The sequence below is a fragment of the Colletotrichum chrysophilum genome (assembly GCF_026319265.1).
Source record: "Colletotrichum chrysophilum strain AFK26 chromosome Unknown scaffold_14, whole genome shotgun sequence".
In the NCBI taxonomy this organism is placed as follows: domain Eukaryota; kingdom Fungi; phylum Ascomycota; class Sordariomycetes; order Glomerellales; family Glomerellaceae; genus Colletotrichum; species Colletotrichum chrysophilum.
The window spans coordinates 400,423-427,527 of NW_026517301.1; the positions used below are offsets into that span (position 1 = coordinate 400,423).

The following is a 27,105-nucleotide window of genomic DNA, read 5'->3' on the forward strand; positions in this document are numbered from 1 at the left end:
ACCAGACACTCAATATTCGATTCACTTATCAACTTCGAATCCATTGACATCCCTCATTGCTAAGGAACCATTTCCAGGGGGCTTTTACTGGGTCTTAATCAATGGCTTGAGCCTCATCGAATATTATTATTCTAAGTATTCACGACAGTACTCCCGCATTTCAAACTGATTCGGACCAAATGGACGTCGCTAGGCCATTCGATCTGTTGCTGTCGTCGCTGTTGTGAGTTTACTCGTGCATCGAACGACTTCATTTTGTTTGCAGTCTGTTTATGGACTATCACATGACTATCGCATGATAAACCACAGAACATTATATCAGCAGTCTCACTGGCAGAACTTGGCTAAGCATCAAAGGGACTTTGGAATGGGACTTTGGGTTTTCTGACATTCTGTTTCCTTTCGCGGCCGTCGACAGGAGCCGATGAAACCGTAAGTGGATCCGGCACGCCCCGAGACCGAATCGGGTGCCGCGGCACGCGCTGTGCCTCTCTTGTGCATTGTTAGTGCTCACCAAAGACCAACCTTCATACGAATACGTAGGCGAGTCTTGCCGGCAGGAAAGTTCATCCGAACGCTGTCAGATATCCTCCTGGCGGCCATATATCCGTCACTCGTGAAATCCAACATGTTTGAAAGTGCCCTTCTCTAGTGATCTGTAGATTCAAACCCAGTCCAGCAAGACCTTGCCCGCGGCTACAGATCGACAAAAGCGAATTGTCAAGGAGATGGCAGGATTCGCCACAGTCGCAGCGGTCCTAGCAGCGGTCGCTGTGTTCATTCGCATCATCTATCTTCGACTCTTGCCCAAACCGATACCCGGTCTGCCATGCCATCAAGACTCCACGAATCGAATCCTCGGCGATGCTCCCTATTTCATTGAGATTGATAATGCGGGCGGGTTCTGGCTCAAGTTCTTCACTGATTTGCTTTCAAAAACCAAGACGCCAATCGCACAATTCTTTCCTGGTCCCTTCGACAGGACGCATGTCGTGATTGCCGATTACCGAGAAGCCCGGGACCTGCTCTCGAAGAGGAGCAAGGATCTCAGTCGGGGGTACACGAACAACATGATTTGGCAGGGTGTCATACCAGAGCACTTCATCGCGATGGAAGATGCTCATCCGTCTTTCAAAGATGCCAAGTTCCTTACCAAAGATTTGATGACGCCGAGCTTCTTACACGGGGTAGGGCATCCTGGTCTTTTGGGTCTTAATCACGTTCCATGAAGCAGTTCTGACATACCTATAGGTATCAGCGCCGGCTTCGTATAAGACGGTCCGGAAATTCATCGAACTGTGGAAAAGCAAAGCTGCTGCTACTGACGGCTTGCCTTTTGAGGCAGACGAAGATTTGGAGGCCTTTACTTACGACATCATGAACACTGCCGCCTTTGGTGTACCAGTGGAAGAAAGCTATATCGCGGAACGGCTGCGATCTATGAAACGGGGTCCATCTCTTGAGATACCCAGAGAAGCTGGTTCTGATGAGAAGGTTAAGAAAGAACCCCTCAAAGTCGCCACGTTTCTCCCTGTTGAACGGCCAGAACTTCTCTTCGCTCTTGATACCCTGAACAAGAGAGTCACGGGTGCCTTCCGAGCAATGATACCGAGCATCTTCTTCATTTTCGACAACCTGCGACCAACTATACAACGGGCCTTCCGCTTGAAGAGGTCCATTCTTCAGTCGCATATCGACCTTTCAGTAGAGAAGCTCTCACGAAGCGATGGAGAAGAGAACTTCGCCTCGGCTGTAGACTACGTCGTTTCTCGCGAGAAGTTGGCTGCGGAGAACTCAGGGCGAAAGCCTGCTTTCGACTCGCTTCGGATGAGCGACATGCTTTGGGGATACCTAGTGGGCGGGCAAGACTCGACTCATAGCACGCTATGTTTCACGGCCAAGTACCTCGGATCAAACCAGGACGTTCAGTCCAAGCTGCGCGAGAATCTACGGGCTGCCTACCTCGAAGCGGTAGCCGAGAAACGTGAGCCGACCATTGACGAAATCGTCAAAACCCACGTTCCGTACCTGGACGCGTTCATCGAAGAGACTCTACGCCTGAGCAGTCCTGCTGGAGCTATCATGAAAGATACGCTTCGAGATATGGATATTGTCGGTTACCACGTTCCTAAGGGAACCCCGATAATGTTTCTGTTGACTGGACCTACAATCGCAGAAGCTGGGGCAGTCGTCGAGGAAAAGAAACGAAGTGAGACTTCACAGAAGCTCAACAACGAAGGCGTGGAAGACTGGGGCCGGAGCCGCTTTCCTGCGGAGTCATTTCTCCCAGAACGATGGTTACAGCCTGGCGAGAATGGTGAAGTCAAATTCAATGGTCAAGCTGGTCCATTCATGAGTTTCAGCCTTGGTCCAAGGGGTTGCTGGGGGAAGAGATTGGCCTATCTTGAGTTGAAGTTGATCATAACTTTATTGGTCTGGAACTTGGACTTTGACAGGTTGCCCACCGAGATGGAAGATGATGGTCTGGTGGAGGGATTGTTCACGAAACCCAAATCATGTCTGGTTAAGTTGAAGGCTGTAAAGATTACGTAGTGAATTTGCTCCCAGAGAAGGAACATCTCCCAGTCTATGTACCTATTAGTGTTTTTAGTGGTCCTGAAACATACCTCCGCCATTCCGCCCGGCGGGATACCGATGAAATCCCACAACGGTCGGAGAGAAAGAGCGCATGGTAGTACTTTTTCAGTTCTCAGATCTTCACATGTCTGCAACGTATGTTCTAGTACGGCCTCAAAAGTAGTCCGTCCGGAGCCGAGCGACGAGCGGATAAGAGTTTTGCAGATCTGGGGTTCAATCCCTGACGCAGAACCCGGATACGACAGACAGGGAAAAAATCGTCCAATACTTGGCACTCGACGCACACACCAGTTCTTGGGAGGTTCGGGTGACATTCATGACGGCCGCCGATCTAGCTCCGTGGCCGCACCGGTTTGCCGGTGGGATCGTGCATCTTAGTGATGTTCGGGCCAAGGATTCGCACGACGCGACCCAAAAGAACTTGGTGACGTGACTAAAAGAATCGAATTTTGAGATGTTCATCGATCAGGGAATTCGCCAATCGGATCTTGATCATTTCCCGTTCGCCGAAGCTCACCCCTCAGATCTCTGGGGTTGGCGAGGACGTGGCTTTGCATCTCGTGTGCCGGGCCTTTCAATAACTTCACGGACACCATTTTCCGATTTACCAGCCCATTTATCAGCTATGGTGACTGAAGTATCCTGGCAAGTGGAAAATGGACCGCTGAATCAGCGGCATCGATCAGATAGCTCGCCATACATATGTCGTTCCCTTCGAAGCTCAAAGCCACATGTTCCAAGCATCAGACGCTGCCCACAATATTTGCACTTCTTGCATCCAATCTTCACTTCAAAGGTTTTAGAGGGTAGATCTTCCGATAATCAATCATGAGTTCGTCCGACGCCGCGTTGCCCCTGAACGCTGTCGTCGGAACTCTGCTCGCGACTTCTCTTCTTACTATCACCTTTGCGTTCCTGTCTTCAAGTAGCAGTCTGTCGAGTTTCCCGCTAGTGGGAAAGGAAGCTGGCGGTTATGAGAAGCGACGTAAGATGTACTTTGCAATGGCCACTAAACTTTATGAAGAAGGCTATCAGAAGGTTTCTATCCACGCAAGAGTCTTTAGAAATCATTCGACTAACCTCAATCTCTGAAGTTCAAGTCGTCAATCTGGCGTATTACAGGTGCTGATGGTAAGAAGCAAGCAACTTCTCGACGGCCAACACCAGCTGACACCATTACAGGCGACATCGTCATGATCCCGCTTCACCATTGCGACGATCTCCGAAAAATGCCCGACGACACCGTCAACAACGTTCCTCTTTTGGAAGCCGTTAGTAGAGCCGCCCGGACATTCTGTTGCACAACTGGTGCTGATTCTTCTCCAGCTTTGCGAGACGAGATGGACAGACTATCACCCAATCAACCCCCTTTTACTCAACGTCATCAAGTCGAACCTCACTCCAAGCCTGGCCAAAGTCGCCGTCACACTATCAGGTCACATCCAACGTACGGTCTTGGACTCGCTCGGTTTTTGCACCGAATGGACGGAAGTGGTGCTGTACGACAAACTGCTGAACATGGTAGCCATCATCTCCGGCCGCATCTTCATCGGCCCCGAGCTTTGCCACAAGGAAGAGTACCTAGAGGCCAGTACAATGTTTGTCATCGACCTCTTCACGGCAGCAGCCAAAATCAAGAGATGGCCAAAGTTCTTGCGCTTTATCGGCAAGCATTATGTCCCCGAGATCAAGAAACTGGCCGAACACAGACATCGTGCAGCTCAAGTCCTGGTCCCAGTCATTGAAGAACGCAAGAGGCTGAACACCGAAGGTACCGAGGCACCGGAGGATATGCTGCAATGGTTCATCGCCAAATCTAGCAAGTTCGGCATGGACAGCAATGAGCAACTCGCCGAGACGCAGCTTAGCTTGAACGTCGTCGCCATTCATACCACGACAATGGCAGCCACGCACACGTAAGACTCTTCACTAGCACCGTCAAGAACGTAACATATATCATGAGACTGACTGGATCAAAGCTTGTATGACATCGCAGCACGCTGTCCTGATATTATCCCCGTCCTCCGGAACGAGATCAAGTCCGTACTCGCCGCGAATGAAAACGAATGGACAACCAGCGCCCTCTTCCAGATGAAGCTCCTTGATTCCGTCATGCGAGAGTCCCAAAGATTCAATCCCGCCAGCTTAATCAGCTTCCTACGAACCATCACGAAACCAGTGACCCTCAAAGACGGCACTACCCTCCCCACCGGCACCAACATCGCGGTGCCCATGGTCGGTCCTCTACAGGATGATTCTCACTACACCGATCCAAACCTATTCGACCCCTACCGCTTCGTATCGATCCGCGACGAGATGCGCAGCGATCCGTTGCAGTACGCCAATAAGGAACAGTATCAATTCGTGTCTTCGACCAAGGAAAACATGGCCTTTGGCTTCGGTCGCCACGCGTGTCCTGGACGATTCTTTGCTGCCACCGAGATCAAGATGCTCCTCGCGAGACTTCTACTCGAGTACGATATCCGAATGCCAGACGGGGTACAACACCGCTACGAGAATATTGTAAGAGGTGATATGATTGAACCGGATCATACGAAGACAATGTTGGTGAGGAAAGCCACTGTACTGAAAGAGTGAGGTAAGCTCCTCGGGGACGGGTCTGCGTGGTGCATGGCAGGGCTTTTTTTGGGGGTGAGCATCAGGTCGTGTGGTCATGGCGACAAGGTCACATCGCGCGGGCGTCTAGGACATGGCACACATTATTTAAACTTCTTGCCGGTGATGTTGTGGCTGTACTAAGCGACGATGGGCAGTTAGCTATCTTTGAGTAACGGACCAGTGTCTACGACGACCAGGTACTATTGAAGACCACCGTGCCTCACATGATTCCTCGCAATAAAATGGGATATACCGTCATGACAGCGACAGATTCAAAGCTGTGATCCCATGAACTGCCACAGAGCAGGGTTCTGACTTGGCGGAATACCCATCTGTCTTAAGTCGACAAGAACCGGATCATCCTTCCGAGTGTCTGGATGCAGCTGAATTCCGGCGTTGACCTCAGCTGTGCCGTACCTCAAAGCTTCAACGATCCCTTCAAGATCCAATTGCTGTTCGGCTAGGTCGCCTGATTTGCCAGGGTCCTCATTGGGTGCACCAGCATTCTGTTGGATGGTTTGAACAGCGTCTTCTCCTTCCGTTTGCTTTCGAGTGCCCAAGCATCTGTTGAAGAGTCCCATCACTGGAACGAGACTGTGTGTAGCTGTCGCTGGCTCCGTACGACGTGACGTAAATGATTTCCATGGGAGAGCGAACATCTTCCAAGTTGTGGTCAGGAGCCAATCAGGTATGAGACGGACTAGCATGCCGACAGGAATGGTGAGAACACCAAACATAAGAGACCAGCCCCACTGAGCTCCCGTGAGGAGCAACTTGGAATGCTTCTCCACCCAGAAAGATGATTATGACTTGTCCAGCAAGCGTCACAGCCTGCACAAACATAAACCAAGGATTCTGAAGGATACCCTCCAAAATGTTGAATTGGTTGTCGATCCGTCGGGAACTAAAAACCCATTAGTCAAAGAGATACCAAGTTTCTCCGCCAAGGTTGACTCACTTGATTTGATTGAAGAACTGCATCCACACATAAATGTTAAAGGTCATGGTTTGTAGTTGTCGCTGCTGTTGCTCCGTGTGGTATTGGAAGATGCTCTCCCCTGCGTAGTGGAACGTGAAGATGACCGCAAGCTGGTAGATGGACTGCCCTAGAATCATCTTCCACATCGTAACGTTGAGGACTGCAACTCCTCTCGGCTCGGGCTTCCGCTTCAGCAGATCGGGAGTTGGGAAGTCGGTACCGAGAGCCAGCGCAGCGAACGTATCCATGATCAGGTTGATCCACAACAATTGGACAACACTGAAGACAGATGCGCCCGTGCCACCAACGAGTGCAGATATGACAGTAAGAAGGCCGGCCGTAACGTTGATGGTAAACTGAAACTGTTTCGATTTGTTAATGTCAGAAACACCAGGAAGACTATGTCACCAACCTGCAGAAACTTTTTGGCGGCATCGTTGACGGCTCTGCCCCAGGAGATTGCCTTGGCAATCGATGCAAAGTTGTCGTCCATTAGAACAATTGCGGATGCTTCCTTGGCGACTTCGGTTCCAGATATGCCCATGGAGAAACCCACATCTGCAGCCTTCAATGCGAGGGCATCGTTCGTGCCGTCTCCGGTCACAGCCACGACCTCGTCAAGACTCTTCAAATGAGTTACTAGGCGTACTTTATCGTCGGGGCTGGATCGAGTGAGGACTTGGAGACGTGGAGCTACGAGATCGAGCTGTCTCGACGTCAACCTCCGGAAGGTCGGTCCATCCATGGCTATTCCGCCAGCCGTGTAAATTCCGCATTCTTCGGCGATAGCTGTGCCCGTGAAGAAGTTATCACCCGTTACCATTCGAACAAAAACACCAGCGGACTGGCATTGTCGGACAGCCTCAATAACCTCAGGCCGTAGGGGGTCGCGGATGCCAAAAGCACCGATGAAAACCAAGTCGGAGAGACTGATCGTTGTATTTGAAGCCGCCGGGGGCCACTGATCAAAGTCCCTGTATGCCACGGAAACGACTCGCAGAGACCGCTGGGCGAAGCCAAGAATGATGGCCTTCAGTCTTTGTATGCTGTTAGGAGTCATCTTCATAACGTCGGAGCCAGAGGCGGGATCGCTCAAAATGTCGACGCATCTGTCCAGAATGACTTCTGCAGCACCCTTGACCAGCATTCGGTAGCGACCATCGCCCAGCCTTATAACAACAGCCATCCACTTCTTTGAGGCATCGAAGGGAATAACCTGCACAATGTTTCCGTTGGTCCTCTCTTCACTGACACTTCCCATGCCGAGATGCTCAACAGAAAACTTGAGAAGTGCAGTTTCGGTGCTCGAACCAACGAAATTGTTGCAGTCAGTCGTTTCGATTGCGGTCGAGTTGAGGGAAAAGCTCGTCTTAATCAGTTCCCGGATAGTGTTTGGCAGGGATGCGATGAATTCGTTGGTTAAAGGGATGTCGTGGTCGTGCCCGTATGGAAAACCAACGTCTCGAAACAATGCTGCCGGTCCGAGAATACCTGCAACGACGCTCATCTTATTCTGGGTTAGGGTACCCGTCTTGTCGGAACAGACCGTTGTGGCGTTGCCCATGATTTCGCAAGATCGAAGGAGCCGTACGAGGTTGTTGTCCTTGAGCATTCTTGTTGTAGCAAAAGCCAAAGCCAGGGTGACAGTCAGTGGGAGACCCTCGGGTACGGCAATGACGATAATCGTGATGGACAAAATCAGAACGTCCAAAAAGGCATGCCCCTTCTCTTTGGGCCCACCTTGGATGTGTTTCAGATCGACGAGGAACCGGATGAACATGATTGCAAAGAAAATACCACCCGCCATCAAACCGAATCTGATGATGTACTTAGCCAACACTCCAAGCTTCTGTTGCAGAGGAGTCTCTTCAACGTCGTCGTGGAGCGACATCATGATTCTGCCGTACGACGAGTCGGCACCAACAGCCAATACGAGATATGTTCCGACTCCAGTGGTTGCTTTTGTCCCGCCGAGGATGAAAGGATCGTTGTCGTTCTCGATTGATGCGGAGGCTGGAGTCTTGACCAGCAAATCTGACTCGCCAGTCAAAGCGGACTCGTCGCATTGGATGTCAAATCCTTGAATCAAAATGCTGTCAGCAGGAACAACGTCGCCGGCCTCGATGTGCAATACATCGCCGACGAGTACGTCAAAGATGGAGATAGACTGATGTTTGCCAGACCGAACAACGGTAACCATGCGTTCTTCCTTCTTCTGGTTCAACTTCTGAAACTTGTAGTTCTTCTGATAGTCGTTGACGGCAGTCGCAACCACAATGACCACGACAGCAACCAAGATACTCACCCCCTCAACCCATTCAATCCTTGCTCCTTGTTCGTCGCTTCCGACGGATTGGTAAATGCCGAGGGCTAGAGAGATGACTGCAGAGGCGGTAAGAAGGAACATGAGCTTGTCGTTGAAGGCCATCCAAAGAAGTTGCAGAAATGTCTTGGGCTTTCTCCTGGGTACACGATTCTCGCCGTATGTTGCACGGCGATCGGTGAAGTTGCCAGGAGTTTGCCCTGGGGCTTCTGTTCCCTTTTGGTCTGCCTTCGTTTGTGCACCGGCGCTCTTGGAATTTGCAATCGTTTCTGCGCTGATGGAGTGTTCATCGAGGATATCTTCGTCGACTCCAAGGCCTGCGTTGACATCGGTTCGCAAGCCCAATGCAAGACCCTGCAAGCCACCAAAGGCGAGTGGAGATTTCGGATTGCGGTTCTCGATCAACCGGTGGAGTTGCGATGGGGAGAAGGCGAACTTGCTTCCAGGAGCATTATCCTCGTCGTCGAGGTTCTCGATGGCCGCCGATGCCGCGATGGTGGTCTTTCGACCATCAGGCATCGAGCCGATAGGGGGCAATGAGGTAATTTCGTCCTCCATAGCCGTCATTGTATCAGGATGGGATAGAGACAAAAGTTTGCAGATGGTTGGATTTTGGACAATTGGCAACAAAGGAGCGTTTGAGGCTGTAAAAGACGGACTGATGGCTCTTGGAGATATCTCTCCGGTTGAGCAACTGACGTGCGTTACATATCAACAAATGTCTCTTAGCAATAATATGAGGCAGGAGATAGCCTAGGAAAGAGGCTCTCTGGTCGGACTTGCCAAGCAGTCGTGTGTGGAATGGCTTGCCAAGACCAGACGGCGGAGTGTGCCGTGATGTACATAGAAATGTAAAAAGCCAAGATAATAATCAGCAAGTGGGTAGCCGCCGAATAAAGAAAAGGGTACGTATGCACCACAACAAGACTTTGTTTCCGTTTACCCCTGCTACTGCTGGGATGGACACCTTAATCAGTGTATCGCATTTGCTACATTCACCGCACACCTCTCCACACCCAATCGCTACGTTGTGTACAAACATTGGCCATCAGTCTCCAGACCCCAATAGTGCGCCGTACTGCCACTCGCTTGCTTCGAAGCGGACCCTTGCTGCAAACGCGACAGGCACGTACAGTCCTTAAAGCCAGCCCGCTGCACTGCCCTGGTGGATCGCAAAGCTCTGGGAACCAACCACCACCACCACCTCACCACTTACACCGACGAAAACAACGCAAACTGCGAGACGCCCGCAGCAAGACTAAGAGAGCCATCGCACGCCCATGGCTAGACGCTACCCTCTCCCGAGGCATTGGAGGGTAAGATCCGGGATCGATCACCTTTTGCAAGCTGGCTTCAACTTATTGCGAGATTGCAGGCTCGCATGCCCAACGGCCAGCCCCCTCCTCGTGTCATTGTCGTGAAACAGGAACACCCAGGCGCGGATTCATCTTCATCCCAGCACAATTCCCGAAAGAAGGGTAACCGCGATGAATCTGCCAATTCAGGCTGGAAAGAAACTTTCTTCAAGGTTGTCGAAGGAAGTGCGACTGCGTTTGGCTCAATCGCTGTGCTTGGTTTGGCAGGATATTCCTACCATACCTACTACAAGTATCTCGTGCTACAAAAGATGGAGAACGCATTTAGTGCAGGATTCTCTACTCCTGAGCTCATCGCGCTTGCGCGACATGCAGTCCCTTCCAAACTCCAATTGGAAGCAGCTTTACACGAAAATGAACTGGGCCACCACGAATGGATTCCGAGAACCGAACAGCCTCTCGTCGATGCAATCTTAGATGGCAGTCTCCAGGGGCGGTACCACCTCATCACCGGGGAAAGGGGCTCTGGAAAAACATCCATGATACTAAAAGCAATGAGGCGAGTTCACGGCGACGGGATCGCCATGCTCGAAGCCCACGGTGATCCAGAAATCTTCCGTCTCCGCCTCGGCAAAGCCCTCGACTATGAATTCCACGAGGACTACGTCGGAAGCCTGTTCAACTTCAAGGGCCCCCGTGACTCAACAGCCACTCTTGATATTGAAAGAGCGTTCAACAAAATGGAAAAAGTCGCTTTGACCCGGCGAGCGCGTACCGGCAAGCCTCTCATCCTCGTCATCAACCGCGTTCATTTGTTGCGGGAAGACGACCACGGCCGCAATTTGCTCGAGCTTATCCAGCAGCGAGCTGAGCTCTGGGCCGCCAGCCGCCTCGTGACAGTGGTACTTACGAGCGATGATCACAGCATTACAGAGCGCCTCAGGTGGCAAGCAACGCGCTTGAGCGTAGCAGACATCCACGACATCCCCCGCGGACCCGCCCTGGCCTCCCTCAAAGACTTCCGAGCAAAGGTCTTCAAGGAGGCTGTGCCGCAGAACATCCTAGACCATGTCTACAACAAAATCGGCGGGCGTGTCGGTTTCCTCGACCATGTGGCCCGGTCCGAGGACATGCTCCACGCCTGCGACCTAATCTGCGAGCGGGAAAAGCGCTGGCTCCTCGGGCAGTGCTGGATCCTGGGCGGTGACATTGACGACAACGCCGAGGACCAGCAGGACTTTTCGGCCGCTGCGATGGTGCTGGCCAAAGCTCTTGTCGAGAAGGAGAAGAACATGGTCCGGGAGGGCATCACCGACGGCCGGCTGCCAGAGATACCCCTCCATGAGGTGAGACAGATCATGACCAGGCCGGACCTGATTCAGCGGCACGATCATGTCAACATCTTCTCCATTGACTCCAACTCAATCGTCCGGGCCGACTCGGTGCCCATGCAAAATGCATTCCGTGAGATCTGCGCGCAAGAGGGCTTTGAGGAGCACCTTCAAGCAACTTTGGACCGGTTGGATGAATTGGAGAGTTTAGGAAGGACGAGGGAGATTAAGATGAAAGACCTTGTCAATGACGGAGAGTTTCAAGCACTAGTTCGCTCGGCTAGGGGCAACGGGGAGCCTCTGATGGTCACTGTAAAGGCAACGTCTGCAGAAAAGGGCGGCGAGTGATTACTATCGAGGATCGTCTCTAAATATGATAAGCCGAGGCACGACATTTAAAACCCATGTATGCATGTTTCAACGATCAGAGTGGCGGAGCAAGCTTGGCCCAACGGGTGTGGATGTCTGCTCGATGATAATTTGACGATCCCCTCTCAACATTACGACTTCTTCTTTCCAGCACCCCCTTTCAGCCCCCACCCTAGTAGCACAAACAAAGTTGATAGGCCGTTTAGAGAGAACTCGGTTTCGCTTTTCATCCCTTATTCTTTACTGCTCAGCCCTACGCCCTGTACTCCCTTTCCCACTATTGTCGTCTCCGCGGGCACCGGACGATCCGTGTAACTCCGCCGTGTAAAGCCTGATGATGATGGTGCCTACCTTCGGACAGCGTCGGAAAGCGAGACGCTCAACCAATGGAAACTAAGTCTCAAAGCCTCTTTTCGTTGTAACACATAGCGAACGAGACACGGACAGTTTCGCAACTCCCTCGTACGTCCTGTCCTAAAGCGTAGTTCTGGAGTTTGATATGGCAATGTTCCCTCAAGCACGGACGTAAAACCAACATGAGGGTAACGGCGTCAAAGTGTGTTTTTCTCCGTATCCTCTAAAACAGAACTTTACCAAGACCACTACCACCTTCTACTGCTAAAAGTCGAGTTCTCGGCGTCAAGTGGATGAACGAGCCAGCTTCTAACTTCTAAATCCCCATGGCAACGAACCTCAAATCCCTTGAGGCTTTACTTTGGACACCAACATCAGGTGTCATTCTCCGAAACCGCAAAGAATCACCAACTGAACCGTCATGCGCAAGAAGAGATCTAATGACCAATGTGACTTCACAGAAGCTAGGACACAACGTTGCACAAAGATTATAAATTGCGATCATTCTATCTTGTAAACACCTCTAAATCCGCGCGATAAAAGCGACCGCAAACAGGGGGAATCAATCTGAGTTTTGGGGTATCAGTGCGACAAACGGACGACGCAACCCATCCTGTGCCCCCGATTCAACCTTTAGCCGCATTCCGGTGATACGCCAATAATGATGTAGTGGTAGTAGTTTGATAATGTCCCCCGACAGTCTAGACGATTAAACAAGTAAAGGACGGCGCTGCGCGCTCTAGAGTCTTTACAAAAGGAAATACGGCCCTGTCTCAGGCGGGGCCAGACCATGTCCATACTCGACGATCTGCTGAAGCTTACTAAGCTTCAACCATCAACTGCTCACCCTCCTCCAACAACTCCGTCACCTTCCTCAAGTTGCCAATGAGACTCTTTCCGAGACCGACCAGGAGCAGCTTCTCGGCATTGGCTGGCAGGCCGAGATACGTAGGTGGCTCGCGCTCAGGCAACTTGTGGATCCACGCCATAAAGTCCGGCAGAGACGTGCCCGATGGAACCTCAAGACTGGTTTCCTGGCCCTCTGCACTTTCGACAAGCTTATGTCCAACATCGTAGGCGGACGGCGTCAGGAACGAGTGGACGAGCTGGTTCAATTGCTTGAAGTCGCCCTCATTGTCAATCTTGCCACCGTAGGTTTCCGTGACGAGGTACCGGATCATCTCCCAGGGAATGCTCTGAGGGGCAATGTTTGTGCGGTTGCCAGCAGCGTTCTCGATCCAGGTGTCAATGATGAATGCGGAGCATTCGTACTGAGGCATGTTAGCATTATCCTAGAAAATTCAGTGTTCAACAAAACTTACGTCACTGTCATTGAACTCCCAGAAACCCTTCCAACCCAAATTAGGTGCGTAACGAAGACGCTCCTGAACAACTGCGTGCAAGAAGGCGAGCAGCAGGTAGAGCCTGGTGCGTTCGACGGGGGCCTTGGCAGACCTGGTTGAGAGAGAGGACATGGAGTCCTTCATGTTGGCACGGACACCAGCAGGTTGCTCGTACATGAGAACTCTCGACGCGCGAAGCAGATTGACGGGAATCTTGGGACTCGACTCCATGGAAAGGAAGAGACGGAAGTCGGAGTGAGGGTTGAGTGATTCCATGCGCTTCTCGAGACTCTGCAGCCAAGTAGGTGCAAGATGGACGTTCTTGACCAAGACCCAGTTGCCGAGCTGTGCGGCATTGTTGACGGCCTTGTCGGCGGTTGCCAGACCTTCGTTGGAACCCATGGCAATGTTGGTGCACTTGACTCGCATCCTCTCAACGAGGTTGTCGACCTTGTAACTGGCGTCGAAACCAGGGCTGGAGACCAAAGAAATAGGTCGGGTTGCAGGCACCTGGGTGACAGTTTCCTTGAGATCTTCGACAATATCGAAGATATCGGCACCAAAGACAAGGGCGGCAAAGCGCTCTGCAGCAGGCACGAACCTGTCGAGGCGGAAGAGCTTGACAAGAAGCAGAGACTGCAAGGCCTGATCGAAAGGCTCGACATTGTCGTCCCAGATCTTGGGTACGAAGTTCTCGGCCAGTTCCTCAGAAAAGAACTTCTCCCACTGCTCGTTTGTGATGTGCTCTAGCTTATCCTTGAGCACGCTCATGCGGCCAGCTCGGGCACAAGCTTCCTCTCTCGCCTCCTTGTCGGTTGAGAGATCCTTGCCCTCCACGCGATCATCAAGGATGACGTCAATTAAGGTCTTGTCCATCTTGTAAGGCGACGCCTGGGCAAGCAGCATGGCCAGCGTGATTCGGTCCTTCTGAAGCAGGCCGAGCGCAGTCCGCTTGAACGTGGTGACGAAAAGATCCTTGACGATGATGTCTCGCCGAATGTTGTGGTTGGTCTCGTTGGCGAGGTTCTTGTTACCATGAAGAACGGAGTGGAAAATGTCGAGGAAGTACTGGAGCGAGAACTGGTAAAAGTGGTTGAGGTAGTGCAGCTGCTCCAGCACGGCGAACACAGTACTGCAGGACCTGGCAATGATGCCGTACTGCTGAGTGATTTCCTCAACCTCGGCCATGACACCCTCGGTATTGCTCATCTTGTCGGAAATCTCTGCTGCTTCTGTCTTCAGAGTCTCCAAGGTCTCAATGACGTTGTCGTCGTCGAGAATGTTGCCGCGAGACTCGTTGAGGGCTTGCAGAAGACGCTTCTCCAACTGCCTGAGATGAATCTTGAACTCACCCTGCAGTTTGATGAGGTTAGATCGGCGCTCATCGACATCAGGTCTCTCCGACTTGAGCACATCGTTAAGTGACTGGGTCTGGAGAGAGCTCTGCGTGACGGTAAAGTTGACGAAGGTGGTACGAGAGCAAATGTCAGGAGGGAAGGTGGCGGAGGGGTCGCGAGTCGACAGGTAGATCTTGAACGAAGGCGAGAAATCAATTTGCTGCTTGCCAAGCTGGATAAGAACACGCCCGCCAGTCTTTTGGTACTCCTTGTTCAAGACCTGGTTGAGGATGGGATCCAGGTATTCAGCATCTTGAATGAGAATTGGGTTGCCGAAACGCAGCGAACTCTCCAGTTGCTTGGTGAAGGAATCATCCAGGAAACTGGTGACAGTGAGGCGGCGGTCCTTGCTCTCCTTCTGCAGGAACTCGGTGACTCGGCCAGAAGGATCGATGATGAGAGGGTAACGGTTGAACCTCTTAAGAATGATGGCATTCTCCGTACACAAATCGTCCACAGGCAAGCTGTTCTCCTGCCAGGTCAAGCGCTCATCAGCGGTCGATAGGTACTCAGTGACCGGATTGTGCGGCTTGAACTGAACGCCTGAGAGTTGAAGCTGGTGAAGCCAGTCATCCATCATCGACTTGCGGAAAGTCTGGTCGTAGAGACCGCTGTAAGCCAAGAAGGCGGCGGCAACAAGGACATCGCCAACGAGGGTGCTGATTTGAGTCTCGAAAGACTTGCTTCCCTCCTCCCAACGAACTCTTTCCGAAGACAGACTGTCGAGCAACTTGACACTTCTGTCGACCTTGAACTGAACCTTGGACATCTCCGACTTGATGGCCTGCGTCTCGCTAATGAGTGCGGCGTACTCCGTCTTATACTGGGCGATACTGGACTCGAGGGTGTTGATGGTGTTCTCAACAGCCTTGGCCTCTGCCTTGGTTTGCAGAGCCTGCTCCTCAAGCTGATCGACCTCTTCTCTGAGAGGGCCGACACGGTCCAAAATGTCGGAGTACGAAACCTGTGCTTCAACCCACTGCACGAGGGGACCGCAGGCCTTGGAGGCACGGTTGACTTTGTCGAAAGTGAACTCGGGGTTGGACAAGAAATCCTTGCGCATCTTGAGACGAAGAGGCTTCGTCATGTTCTTCTCGTTGTCAAAGTTGACGATGCTGGCAATGAAATCGTCGCGACGGATAACACCCTGAATCATTTTCCAGTCGTTGACCTTGTGACCAAGCAGGGCACAGACAGACTCCAGTGCGAGTCTGACACCCTGAGGAGGGTTGCCCATGGATCGAACTTCGGTAAGGTGCTGACGCTTGATGTTGCTAACACTAGCTCTTGCCTCCTCGACAGCGGGTTCGGCTCTTGCGAGATCGTCCAAGACGACCTTCTTGCGCGTTGCAACCTCGGCCTCTTGCTTCTCCAAAGCGACCTGAATCTCCAAGGAAGTGTTCTTCCTCTGCTCGGCCTCTCTCTGATCGGCAACCATGCGCTGCAGCTTCTCGTTCGCCTCAGCGTCCTTCTTCTCGAGTTGAGTCTTCTTCTCGGCAAGGCTGACCCTGAGGTCGCGAACCTTGTCGACAGTGTCTCTGAGCTTCTCGAGACCGACGTTGAGATGGCGCTGCTGCTCTTCCAAGTCCTCACGCTTCTCATTGTACAGCTTGACGTACTGGGCGACGAAGTCCAGGAAATGTCTGGGCGTGAGGAAAGTGACCTTGCCTTGCTGCTTGAGTAACTTGGCGTTGAAGCGTTGGAGGGAGTAATGGATGTAGACCATGGAGTTGACAATGGTCTCGCGGTGCGTAGGAGGCAGCTGAAGGGCGCGGTAGGCCACCGGAATGGTGTCCGGCGCCTGGAAGTTGGGACGGTCCAGATCCATGGAGGTGGTGAGCTCATGGCCGACCTGGAAGAGGGCCTGGTCTGACCAGTCACCGAACCAGTTGAGCACACAACGGTTGAACAAGGCAGGACTGGTTGCGGCCTTGGAGCCGAGGCCACCCTCTGGCGGGTTCATGGTGAACACAACGTGCAAGTTCTTGACAATCTGTTGAGTGAACCACTTGTAGAGTTCTTCGGGCGAGTCAAGGTGCAGGTTCTGTCGCTGAGCGCCCTCCTTGCAAGCTGTCATTAGGGCAGCGAACTCGTCGCCCTCAAAGAGACCAGGAACCTCGGCGTTGGCAAGCAAGGTGTTCATTCTCTCAAGGAAACCGGAGTCAAGAACGTTGGCTTCGTCCATGATGAAGCAAATCTTTTCGCCCTTGCAACCGCAACGTCGGAGAACATCACGGAGGTCGTCGTCGAAGTCCTCACCAGAGTACTTGCCATGCACCTTGATCTGGAAGACCTTCAGACCATTCATCCAAGCCACGAAACGAGAAAGAGTAGTCTTTCCACTTCCACTGACACCGATGAGGATAAGATGACCCTGGGGCTGTCTGAAGACACGATCGATGCGGAGGACGTGCTCCAAAACGTCGTTGAACAGGATAAGAGGCACGTCAACCTCTTCTTCGCAGAAGGTCTTGAGTCTGGCCTTGACAAAGTCACGAAGTTGCTCTCGGTCAACAGGGACGTAGTTCTTCGAGAGCCAGTTGGAGAAGAGGATGGGCCCACCAAGAGCCTTCTGGTCGTCAACGGTAGGGAACAGATCAAGAGCGATACGTCGCACAGCGTCGTCGGTCCACTGGCGCTCGTCCTCGGCAACGAGACGATCCTGGAACAGGCGAAGAGCCTCGTGTGCCCAGATGCGGACGAGACCTTCGATGGACAGTGTCTCCAAAGGCCGAATTGCCTCGTAAATACCTCTGACCCATCTTGTCAACTCACGAGGACTGTACACGTAGTGAGGTTGGATCTTTGGTGTAAAGCGTTTCTGAGATTCCAGGTAGAATTTGACCATGGCTTGCGTGAGTGGCTCAGAGTAGCCGCGAAGCGCCGGGATGATCTTGAGGACGGCAGAATTGAAAGTGCCGTAGATTTGAAGCAGTGAAAGCTCTCCGGGATAGTCGACCATGATAAGAGGGGCGTGGCGGAGGAATCTGGCGCCAAGGGGAGTACGACCGGCGTCGGTGGGAGGGTTACAGGCACCGACGAACTGGATGCGGTCAAGCGTGACCCAGGACTTGTCCGATGTCCTCCAAAAGCCGTTGTGCTCAACGAGCTGGCGGAGGAAGGAGATGGCCCTCTGAGTTCCGTACTTGTCGGCAGCGGGCAAGTTGATTTCATCGCAGAAGATGACGAGCCATCTGCCAATTTGAGTGGGCGAGAGCATAACTCCGTTCAAGGTCTTCTTGTACTCGCAGTATTGCTCGAAGGTCTTGATCAAGAGATCGGGGGTGGTGGCGCTGGAGAAGTTGAGGCCGACAACCTCCATGTTGGGAAGCTTGCGAAGAGCGCTGAACAGCGTCATAGTCTTACCCGAACCGGGAGGACCGCAAAGCAGTAACGGCTTGTGCTCAGCCAGCCAAGAGTAGAGGACATCCTCGTGACGAACTGTGTCGAGCGTGGGAATGACGACGTCAGTCTGGGTGATGGAGTGGGTGTTGACCTCAATAGTCGGCACTTGGTTCTGCCAAGGGGACCATTCCGCTTGAGGCAGGGTGACGTCGAAGTCGATGAGCGAGCTGGAGCCATCCAGAGGAGGGTTGCCGAAGTTGGCGAGACCACCGACAACATCTCCAAATGACTTCCTGTCGTTAAGAGGGCAGTCACCAGTCAGAGCCCAGACGAGGGCAAGAAGAAGCTTCTTGGCGATGAAGGCCTCGACCTGCTCGGGGTCCAAGGGGAAGTCGGAGTGTTGCGCGTTGTACTCAATCATGTCACGAACAGCCTTGTTCAACAGAGAGAACAGCGTGTTCAGAACACGAGCAACAGTGAAGTCCATAATGTGGTTGAAACTCTCGGCTTCCTTGAGCGCCTGGACGAGGAAGTCCTCCCCGCCGAGGTAAGCCTTGAGTAGATCGGCAACCTGTTCTTGGACAGCCAGAGCCTTTGCGGGGCTTTGCCCGGCGCCGACACTGTCTTCGTCGAGGTCCTCGAAAGGCTTGGAGCGCAATGTCTCGAGGTAATGGTCGAGCATCATGACGGGCGACACGGTATCCTCGCTGAACCAAACCATACCGCAACGAGAGACAGTGGCAAGAGTGGCGTACTTGAGAGTCTCGACCTCGAACATGATGCGGACGTTGGCAGGCAGGTTGAGACGTTCACCATTGGGAAGCGTAAGAAGCTTGTTGTCGTCCAGAACACTGTTCAAGTTCTCAACCCACTCGGGGTCGACGTCACCGTCAAAGACAATCCAGTGACGCTTGGAGTCCTCGCCTCTGAGGTTGTCGACGATCTTTCGGAGGATACTGGTGAAGAGACCGTCTGTCCACTCGCGCGTGGTAGAGTCGAGGTTACCGTACAGAGCCTCCTTGGACATGACCTTGGAATCAATGACATGCTGCACGCCCTCAACACCCTCGACCTTCTGGAGCGCGTCGAGCAGAAGAGTCCAGGCAGCAGATTTACCCGTACCAGAGTTGCCCACCATCATTACACCGTGGTGGATCTTCTGGATCTGGTAGAGTTGAAGGACCTTGGTCATCCAGGTATCGTTGACAACCAGCTGTCTCTCGGCAGCGAGAGTTCGGATGGCCTCCTCCAGTTTCTCCAAGTTGGCGGGAACATACTTGACGCCAGGGAAACAAGTCTCCTCAACCTCGGTGAGGATCTCGACATCACTCTTGATCAACTTTGGAGCAATGGTTTCCCGAATACTCTGTACGATGATCTCTGGTTCAACAACCTCTTCAGCGCCGATGCTGCCGTCACTAGCTGCCAGTCGCGCACGCTTCAAGCCACCAGAGCTAACGAGAACACTCTTCAAGGCACGGAGACCGAAATCGTAATGAGCCTGCTTCGACAGTCTAGCAGAGCACTGGTCGAAGAACGGCACAGTCTGCTTGGACAGCTGCTTAGCCTGGTTGAAACCCTGAGAGTACAGCATGACTTCGGAAATGAGTTCTTTGTCGGGCTTGGACATGGCGACGCTGCGGAAGAGCTTCTTCAAGTTGTCGGGGAGGTTGGAACGACCGGCGTAGCCAGGGTTCATGGTGATGAAGATACCAGTGTTGGCGTTGACGTGGAGCTGACGTCCGACCAGCTCGATCTGAGCCTTGTCGTCTTCGGCGCCCTGCTTCAGACCAAGCTGAATGTTCTGGATCTGCTGCGAAACAGCGGACAAGATTCTCTCCTCAAGACGGTTAAACTCGTCGAAACAACCCCAGGCACCGACTTGGCAAATACCGAGGAAAATACGACCCATGGCCTGGAAATCAAAGGTGTCGTCACAGCAGAAGACCAATGTGAAGCGACCCAGTTGAAGACCGAGAGCCTTGACTGATTCCGTTTTACCGGTACCGGCAGGTCCGTAGGGAGATCCACCGAGACGTTGGCAGAGAGCTTGGGTGAGGGTGAGGAAGCAGCGGTCGGTGAGGGGTGTTCTGACCAGGCGATCGGGAACTCCAAGATATTCGAAACCGTAGCTGAGCTTGGCGTTGGCCATCTTGATCTGCAGACGCTGCTGGAAGTCACCATCAGGAGAGTAGTGGTAACGCATCTGGAGCAGCCAGAAGTAATGAGTCGGCGCCGTTGCGTTGAGGTTGATGAGCTTCTCAATGGCGTCACGCTGGTGAACGCACTCAGTGATAAGCTGCTCACACTTCTTGCGCTGGATGACGTCAAGATCGCCGAGGACTGTGTCGGCCAGCAGACGAAGCACTTGTACTTCACGCTCATAGAGTGACTGCAGCGTTTTGCCGCCGTCTGCGAGTGATTTCTCCACAACGGTGGTCCAGACGGCTTGGGTGGCCAAAACAACGATTTGACTGGGGAAAGCCTCCATGAATTCGTTCATCGCAGACATCTCGATCTTCTCAGATTCGAAAATAGGAGTGTAGTGCTCGACAGCTTCCGCCAGGAGCTCTGCGAGAGTGTTCTTCATACCGCTTTCCAGGAGAGCCAGCCAGTCGTTGATCTTGGGCGTTTTGGCCAGAGAGATCTCCTTCTTGAGCCGCACCGCCTCGCCCTCCTTGGACGTGAAGCCAGAGATGATAGTCTCGTCGTCCATGATCAGTCCCGAGAGACCAGCGAACATCTTCTTGAAATGCTTAGCAATACGGAGAGTGTCATTGCTGTTACCAATCATTTCCAAGAGGTCCTCGTCACCAACGAAGTAGAATCTGGGGAAGGAGACACGCTCCTTCTCGAGATACTCACCAAGAGCCTTCTGGATCTTGTTGAGCAACTCTGCAAGTCTCTCAAGAGACTTCTGGACGTTGGGGATTTGAAGGACGTCGAGGACGTACGGCTGCTTGTAGACCTTCTTCATAACGGCAGAGAATTCGCTGTTGATGTTCTGGAATCTGGAAGACTCCACAGGCAACAGGTGCTTGATATCGGCGTTGCCAGTGAAGACTCCCTCCAGGTACACCCACTGTCTTTGAACGTCAATCCAAACGTCAAAGAGGACGTGGACTCTGTTGAGCTTGTCTTCCCAGGAGCTTGCCTCCTCCTCGAATTCCTTGTAGTAGGGAGAGTGCTTCATAGCCTGGAGCGAGTTCAAGTTCTCACTGCACTTTGCGAACAGATCATCCCAGCCACGGATGAGACGGCACTTGTTCTGGTAGTTGACAAGCTCCAGTCCATAGTTGGACCATGTCTCGCGAACTTGCTTCAGGAACTCCTCCAACGCCATTTCACCCTGAGCCTGGGTAATGATGTCCCTGACAATAACCTCTGTGGCGACCAGGTTGAGGTCCCAGACATCACCGAGGGTCATAGAAACGGGCGAGTATCGCTTGCCAGGCTTGATTTGCTTGTAAATCTTCGTCCAATGGCGGTCCCGGATAGCTTCAGACTTGAGATCTGAAAGCAGAGAGTTGACCTTGAGGAGGCCGCGAAGGATGGTCTGAACGTGTTCGAAGGCAGCGTACTGACGCATGCGACTGGGCATCTCCTTGGTGCTCTTAATGAGGTCGTCGATCTTGGAGCGAATCTTTCTGGGCTGGACAGCCGTCCATAAGATCTCTCTCGTCTCATTCAGACTGGCCCAAATAGTGGACAGGTTAGACCAGACGGACTGGAAATCCTGGACCTCCTCCAGGATGGTACCTAAAGAGGTATCGGCGCTGGCAGGGATGTCGAGAGCCTCCTTAGCCTTAGCAACCATCTCGAAGTCGGTCTGCAACTTGGAGATCTTGCTCTCGAAAGTGGTGAGGGTGGCAGACGCAATGTCAGGCTGGATGGTTCCAGACACTGGCTTCTCGTCGTTCCATTGCACGGCGATCTCGGCAATCCTGTCGTTCACAATCTTGTCCTCCGCAATGATCTTGGATCTGAGGGCATCGGTCTGGTCCTGGACAATCTTGGACTTCTTGTCCAAGATCTCAGTCAAGGATTCCCAAGAACTATCAATCTGCTCGATGTGGAGCCAGTCATTGGGGAACTGGTAGCGTTGTCGCACAAGTGTCGACTGTCCTTGCCTGAACATATCAATCTCGGGTGCCCAGAGCTTAACATTGCGCCTGCAGGCCTGCACGACAGTGATGAATTGGACGGCTGTAGCCGTGGATGAGGCATCAAGACCCTGGCCCTCGAGGTCGCGGCGGGCCTTCTCGATATCAGCGTGGACCTCACGCATGCGATTGCCGAGCCTGCTGGCGAACTTCATCAAGATCTCGTGCTGCCACTGATCGTACTTGGCGTTGACCTTGGTTTGCACCTGGTCGTAGTCAATCGTCGTGTGGCCAAACTGCCTGCTGACCTCTTGGGTGTCGAAAGTCTGGCGGGTCTTGCGAATTTCCTGAAGGAGTTGCAGCCATCGAGCGAGCTGGTCGCCAAGGGCCTCGTACACCTGCTCAGATTGAAGATCCCATAGGGACTGGAACTGAAGCCACTTGTCGACATATGTGCTGATTTCTTGAATCTTCTTCTCCACAGAAACGTAGACGCGGCTGAGCAAATCGGTGCACTCGCCAGGCAGGTCATCGAAACGAGGCTCGTCCAGTGTTGTAGTGGTAAGGGTCATCTGGTAACGCGTAGCCTTGATCTTCTTCAGGTTGCAAACAATTCCCAGCCATTCGTGCAACTGTACGAACCAGCTCGAGCGGGCATACTCCAGCGGAGGATCCAAGTAGATCACCTGGTTCCGCATGGACAACTCATGAACCAGGCGCTTGATCGTTGGACCTTGGGGAGGTGGCGCCTCGCCATTGTCCATGACCTGCTTCCGGCGGCCGTCGTCAAGATACTCGTCCTCGAAGGCTTGGATCCAGGTAAGAATGGCGTCTTGAAGACGAGCCAGGAGCACATCCTTGAGCTTCTGGTTCATGTTCTCAACCCAGTAGGGGAGGTTGACATATTGCTCCAGGTTCAGCTGGTCAACAGCTGTCTGAATGGTCTCCAGGCGCGAGGTAAAGGCGTCCGCTTCGTAGGGGCAGGTGTTGAGTTCAAGAAGAGCCTTCTCCACGGTGGCGTGAATCGAGGCCAGAGAGGCAGTCTTAGCCTGGAGCAAAGACACGGCCGCAGCAAACTCGCGGATGAACAGACTGTGCTTGCTTTCTGATGGCTTTGACAAACCGAACTCAGAGACAGACGGCAGATTGGCATTATTCTTGGTAGAGAAGAAAATCTCATGCGAGTTGACGAAGGACTCCCATCTGAGGGGAACACCCCGGGCCACCAGGGCGTAGACGTCGTTCCTGTATCCAAAGACGAGAACCGCTTCCTCGCCCATCTCGGAAATCTGACGCATAGTTTGCGAGAAGGTGCGAACACTCTCCATAAGGCTGACGGCGAAGGGGTATACGCGCTTGGCATCTTTGGACACATTGTTGATGGAGTGAGGCACAGCATAGTTCTGCCACATTAGGTTTCGCGTCTCCTTGAACAGAGTGATGACCTGGGGATCGAAGTTGACAAGAAGCTCATAGTTGCCACCGTTCGCTCTCATGCGGCGAATGTCGAAGAGAAAGCCGGAGATGGAGATTTGCCGGCGCTGGACGTCGTCAAGCCATGCCTTGTAAATGGTCTGAGTGTCGAGCTTCTTGCGGAACAAGTTGCTCTCGCTCTGAAGCTTCTGACCTTCGGCGTGGATGGCCCATTCAACACCAAGAACGTCTTCGACCTTCTTCATGTAGTTGTCCAGCTGGTGCTCGATCTGTCGAGCCCAAATGATAGCTCCAGAAACAGGTGGCAGATCACGCAATTGAGCCATGGCGTGGGCTTCGGAGTGGCCATACTGCTGCTTGAAGCGCTCGTGAAGACCATGAATGGCTTGCTTGACGTGCTCCATGAGCTGGTTCTGGTACTCAGCAATGGCACCACGAATCTTGGGTCGCACGAAAAGAGCGTTGAACTTGGAGAAGACGCGAAACATTTCGTTGGCGTTTTTCGCAGTCGCCAGACGGTCTCGGAGACGCGCAATGATGGAGTTCTCGACGCGAGAAGTCCGTTCATTGTACATGTTCTCGGCCTTGGCCCATCTCTCCGTACCCTCGGCGGAGACGTCCAGAAGGTCGACGTTCTTCAACGCTTCCCACGCCTGTTTCACTTCCTCGACGGCATCCACGTCGCCCATCTCCTCCACGACAACGACGCCATTAGTGCCGGTCGTTTCGGTCAGGCCGCTCACGGTGGCCTTGGGGCCGAGCACATTGACAATGGTGCGCTGCAGTTGCTCATGGTTGTCACGGAAAGTGCTGACGTACTTGAGACGTCCTTGAAGCTCGCCATGCTTGGGGTTGACCTTAATGGGGATGAACTTCTCGTTTCTGCGACGCGTAACTTCACGGGCGACGTTGGTAAACTCTTTGATGCTCTCATCCCAGGTAGTAAAGATGTCGTCGCAAGACTTCATGATACCCTTGAACTCGGAGTAATCAAGGTTGACGAGCTCGGTCCCCGGTAGCAATCGATGGAGAACCTCGTCCAAATCGCCAGAGATGGCCTCCACCAAAGGCAATGCCCTACGAATGGGGTAAGGGCAGATTCTCAGCTTCCTGTTCAGGTGGCCAAAGATTTGCACGATAGCGTCCTTCACCTTGGACATGGATGTGGCAGAAAGCAGCTCATCAAGCGGGAAATCTCTCATGAGCTGGTTGTACTTCTGGACCTTTTCCATAGCTTCCTTCAGACCCGTGTCGGCCGTGAAACTGACAGTCGCCTGGAAACGCTTCGCGTGCTTGAGAATCTCCAACGTCAGAAGAACTCCCTCGCTGCGAAGCTGTCCTTCGATTCCCTCCAGAGCGGACTCCATCGACAACCAAAAGTTGACCTCTTGGCTAGCAGTGAACTTGAAATCCTTGGCGCTGTCGGCGGGGTCCCTGGTCATTCTCGTAATGACCTGGATCGACTTGATCCAGCTGTTCACGTTGTTCTGGAGACTGTTGAGAAAGGTGCTGTCGGAGAGGACGGCGCCCGGGATGAGATCGAGGGTTGGCTTAGAGTGTCGAGATTCGGCCTCCTCCAGCGCGTTCTGCACCATCGTGTGGAACATGAGGGAGACCTCAGGGATCTCGACATTCTGCTGCAGATGCAACAAGCTCAGCTCGAGATCGTTCCACCTCTTCTTCGTGACGGGAATTCCAGTCTTGGAGTCGACGTCAGCCCTTCCCCTGGTGCCATTGGTGATTTGGCTCCGGGTGTTGGCATCGAAATACGGCGCCAGCGCATTGTGAACGTAAGAGTGGAGAATCTCGAAAGGCGAGGTCGAAGGACCCTGCTCGCCGGCGGTGGCGTTCAGAGTAGCAGGACCTGGGAGATTAGTGAGGAGAATCTGGGAGGTAAGAGGGAGCACGGGATCGATGGGGCCAGGCCGTTGCTTGAGCAGGACGAGGACAGACGCGGTTGTCGGGGACGAGGAGATCTCGGTGGTCAGAGAGTACGTGTAGGACGGAGGCTCTGCGTGAACTCGGTTAGCAACATTGGCCACGACGGATGAGCTCGTGGCAGCGGGCGACGAACTTGAGTCCTCTCCATTCTGTATCGCAGAGGCCGGCAGGATATCCTTCTGAATGTACAAGGTGTTGGGGGTATCGGTTGCGAAGCGGGCGCAGCGCTGGAGGGTGTCGGAGTAGCGATGCTTGTGAAGCAAGCTGCCGGGACTCTCGAGGTCCTCCTGGTTTGCGCCGAGAGCTATCTGGCATGCGAGAGCTATGTGGTCGACGACGCGGACGGGATCGATCGAGGGGTCGGACGTGGGCGAGGCGACGCCGTTCGCGCCAGGGATCGAGGGAGAAGCCACCTCCATGGCGGCAGACGTGTATTCGGACGGAAGAAGACGGTATTTACAGAGACGAGGTCGGCATCATCGTAGGTGTGACGGTTGGGCGAGAGGTTGTGGTGGACAGCTAGGTCTGTCGAGTCAGAGGCAACCTCAGGGGCGAGAGCGTTGCCAGCCGCAGTGTTAAACGCGGTGTAGATAGAAGGAAAGAAGAGAAACGAAGACAAGATGCTAAAGGAGCGTGCTTGTTGTTATGAATCCTCGTGGATTCTCAGGGTATCGTCTAGTCGAGAGAGCTTCGCGATGTTCTTTTGGTGGTGGTGGGTGGTTGTTAGTAAGTTGGGTCAATTATTCGCGGCTCGGTCGATGCTGCGCCAAAAGTTGTCTCCGGGAAGGTCCACGTCTTCCCGCCTGCAGCAGTGTTGACTTTCTACTCTAAACCGTCGCAGTAAACCTCTGGAGCCCCGGAAAGTCGACCTGTCCCCCGGCCCACTTTCACGTTGCCTTTAGTTTATTACAGAACCCTTCGGTCCAAAAAGTCAGGGGCATGGAAGGCACGCAAAGCTGCACCTCAGTGATTCATGTACCTCATGGGTGTTTTGCAGCGACTCCAGCGTGGGAGACTGCGAAAACGGTACCTTCTCTTTTTTCCTTCCCAATGGACGCGACCAGGACGGATCCTTGTCGCGACAGCATGTGTCAGGAGGCGTTGGCCACTAAAGGCGTGTGGTGTCCCACTGAGGATTGCGGGGCTTATTTGATTGGCTGCCTTGCATCCGTTTTTTTTCTGAATGCTTGTGGAGGAAGCTCAGACACGCTGTCCTTGGCCCCTCACATGGCGCGGCCAGGCATAAATAATTCTGCATCAAGCCCGGTCTCTAGTGCAAGCCTATATGCACGCCTTAGGTAGTCTCTGTGGTTTCGCTGCCGACTGTGCCAAAATGTGCCAACGCAGAGCAGAGGGCCCTTGACGACTTAGGTAATAATCGACAACAACATCCCTCTCATCTCAACAATGCCCACGGCGCATTCGCTCCTCGTGCTTCTCGGTCCTCATCGTAGCGTTACGATCAGACGCAAAGATCGGTGGGAAATGCACCGTCTGCGGTCGCAACGCGATGTCCAATCTGCTACCAACGCCCACTCCCGCTATCCTTGAGCCCCAAAATTACTATTAATCGTCTTTCTATTAGCAGCGGCCCCTGGTAAGGTAAGGTAGCTTGAGCTGCAGCATCCCGCCAGCCCGCGCGCCCTCGCCCCA

At 53.1% G+C, this 27,105-nt stretch overlaps 5 protein-coding genes across 5 annotated transcripts; 3 read left to right on the top strand and 2 right to left on the bottom strand.

Moving 5' to 3' along the window:
- Positions 1-728: 728 nt before the first annotated feature.
- COL26b_002799 (uncharacterized protein) lies at positions 729-2,553 on the top strand (the record flags this gene model as incomplete). Its single annotated transcript, XM_053175707.1, has 2 exons — positions 729-1,187; positions 1,252-2,553. 2 exons carry the CDS (start codon positions 729-731, stop codon positions 2,551-2,553), a joined length of 1,761 nt encoding a protein of 586 aa, XP_053040416.1.
- A 1,274-nt stretch (positions 2,554-3,827) lies between these two features.
- COL26b_002800 (uncharacterized protein) lies at positions 3,828-5,196 on the top strand (the record flags this gene model as incomplete). Its single annotated transcript, XM_053175708.1, has 3 exons — positions 3,828-3,869; positions 3,925-4,514; positions 4,578-5,196. 3 exons carry the CDS (start codon positions 3,828-3,830, stop codon positions 5,194-5,196), a joined length of 1,251 nt encoding a protein of 416 aa, XP_053040417.1.
- A 975-nt stretch (positions 5,197-6,171) lies between these two features.
- Positions 6,172-9,086, bottom strand: COL26b_002801 (uncharacterized protein; the record flags this gene model as incomplete). Its single annotated transcript, XM_053175709.1, has 2 exons — positions 6,172-6,558; positions 6,609-9,086. 2 exons carry the CDS (start codon positions 9,084-9,086, stop codon positions 6,172-6,174), a joined length of 2,865 nt encoding a protein of 954 aa, XP_053040418.1.
- Positions 9,087-10,419: 1,333 nt separating this feature from the next.
- On the top strand, positions 10,420-11,514 carry COL26b_002802 (uncharacterized protein; the record flags this gene model as incomplete). Its single annotated transcript, XM_053175710.1, has 1 exon — positions 10,420-11,514. One exon carries the CDS (start codon positions 10,420-10,422, stop codon positions 11,512-11,514), a length of 1,095 nt encoding a protein of 364 aa, XP_053040419.1.
- A 1,196-nt stretch (positions 11,515-12,710) lies between these two features.
- On the bottom strand, positions 12,711-25,871 carry DHC1 (Dynein heavy chain cytoplasmic; the record flags this gene model as incomplete). Its single annotated transcript, XM_053175711.1, has 2 exons — positions 12,711-13,160; positions 13,212-25,871. 2 exons carry the CDS (start codon positions 25,869-25,871, stop codon positions 12,711-12,713), a joined length of 13,110 nt encoding a protein of 4,369 aa, XP_053040420.1.
- Positions 25,872-27,105: the final 1,234 nt, after the last annotated feature.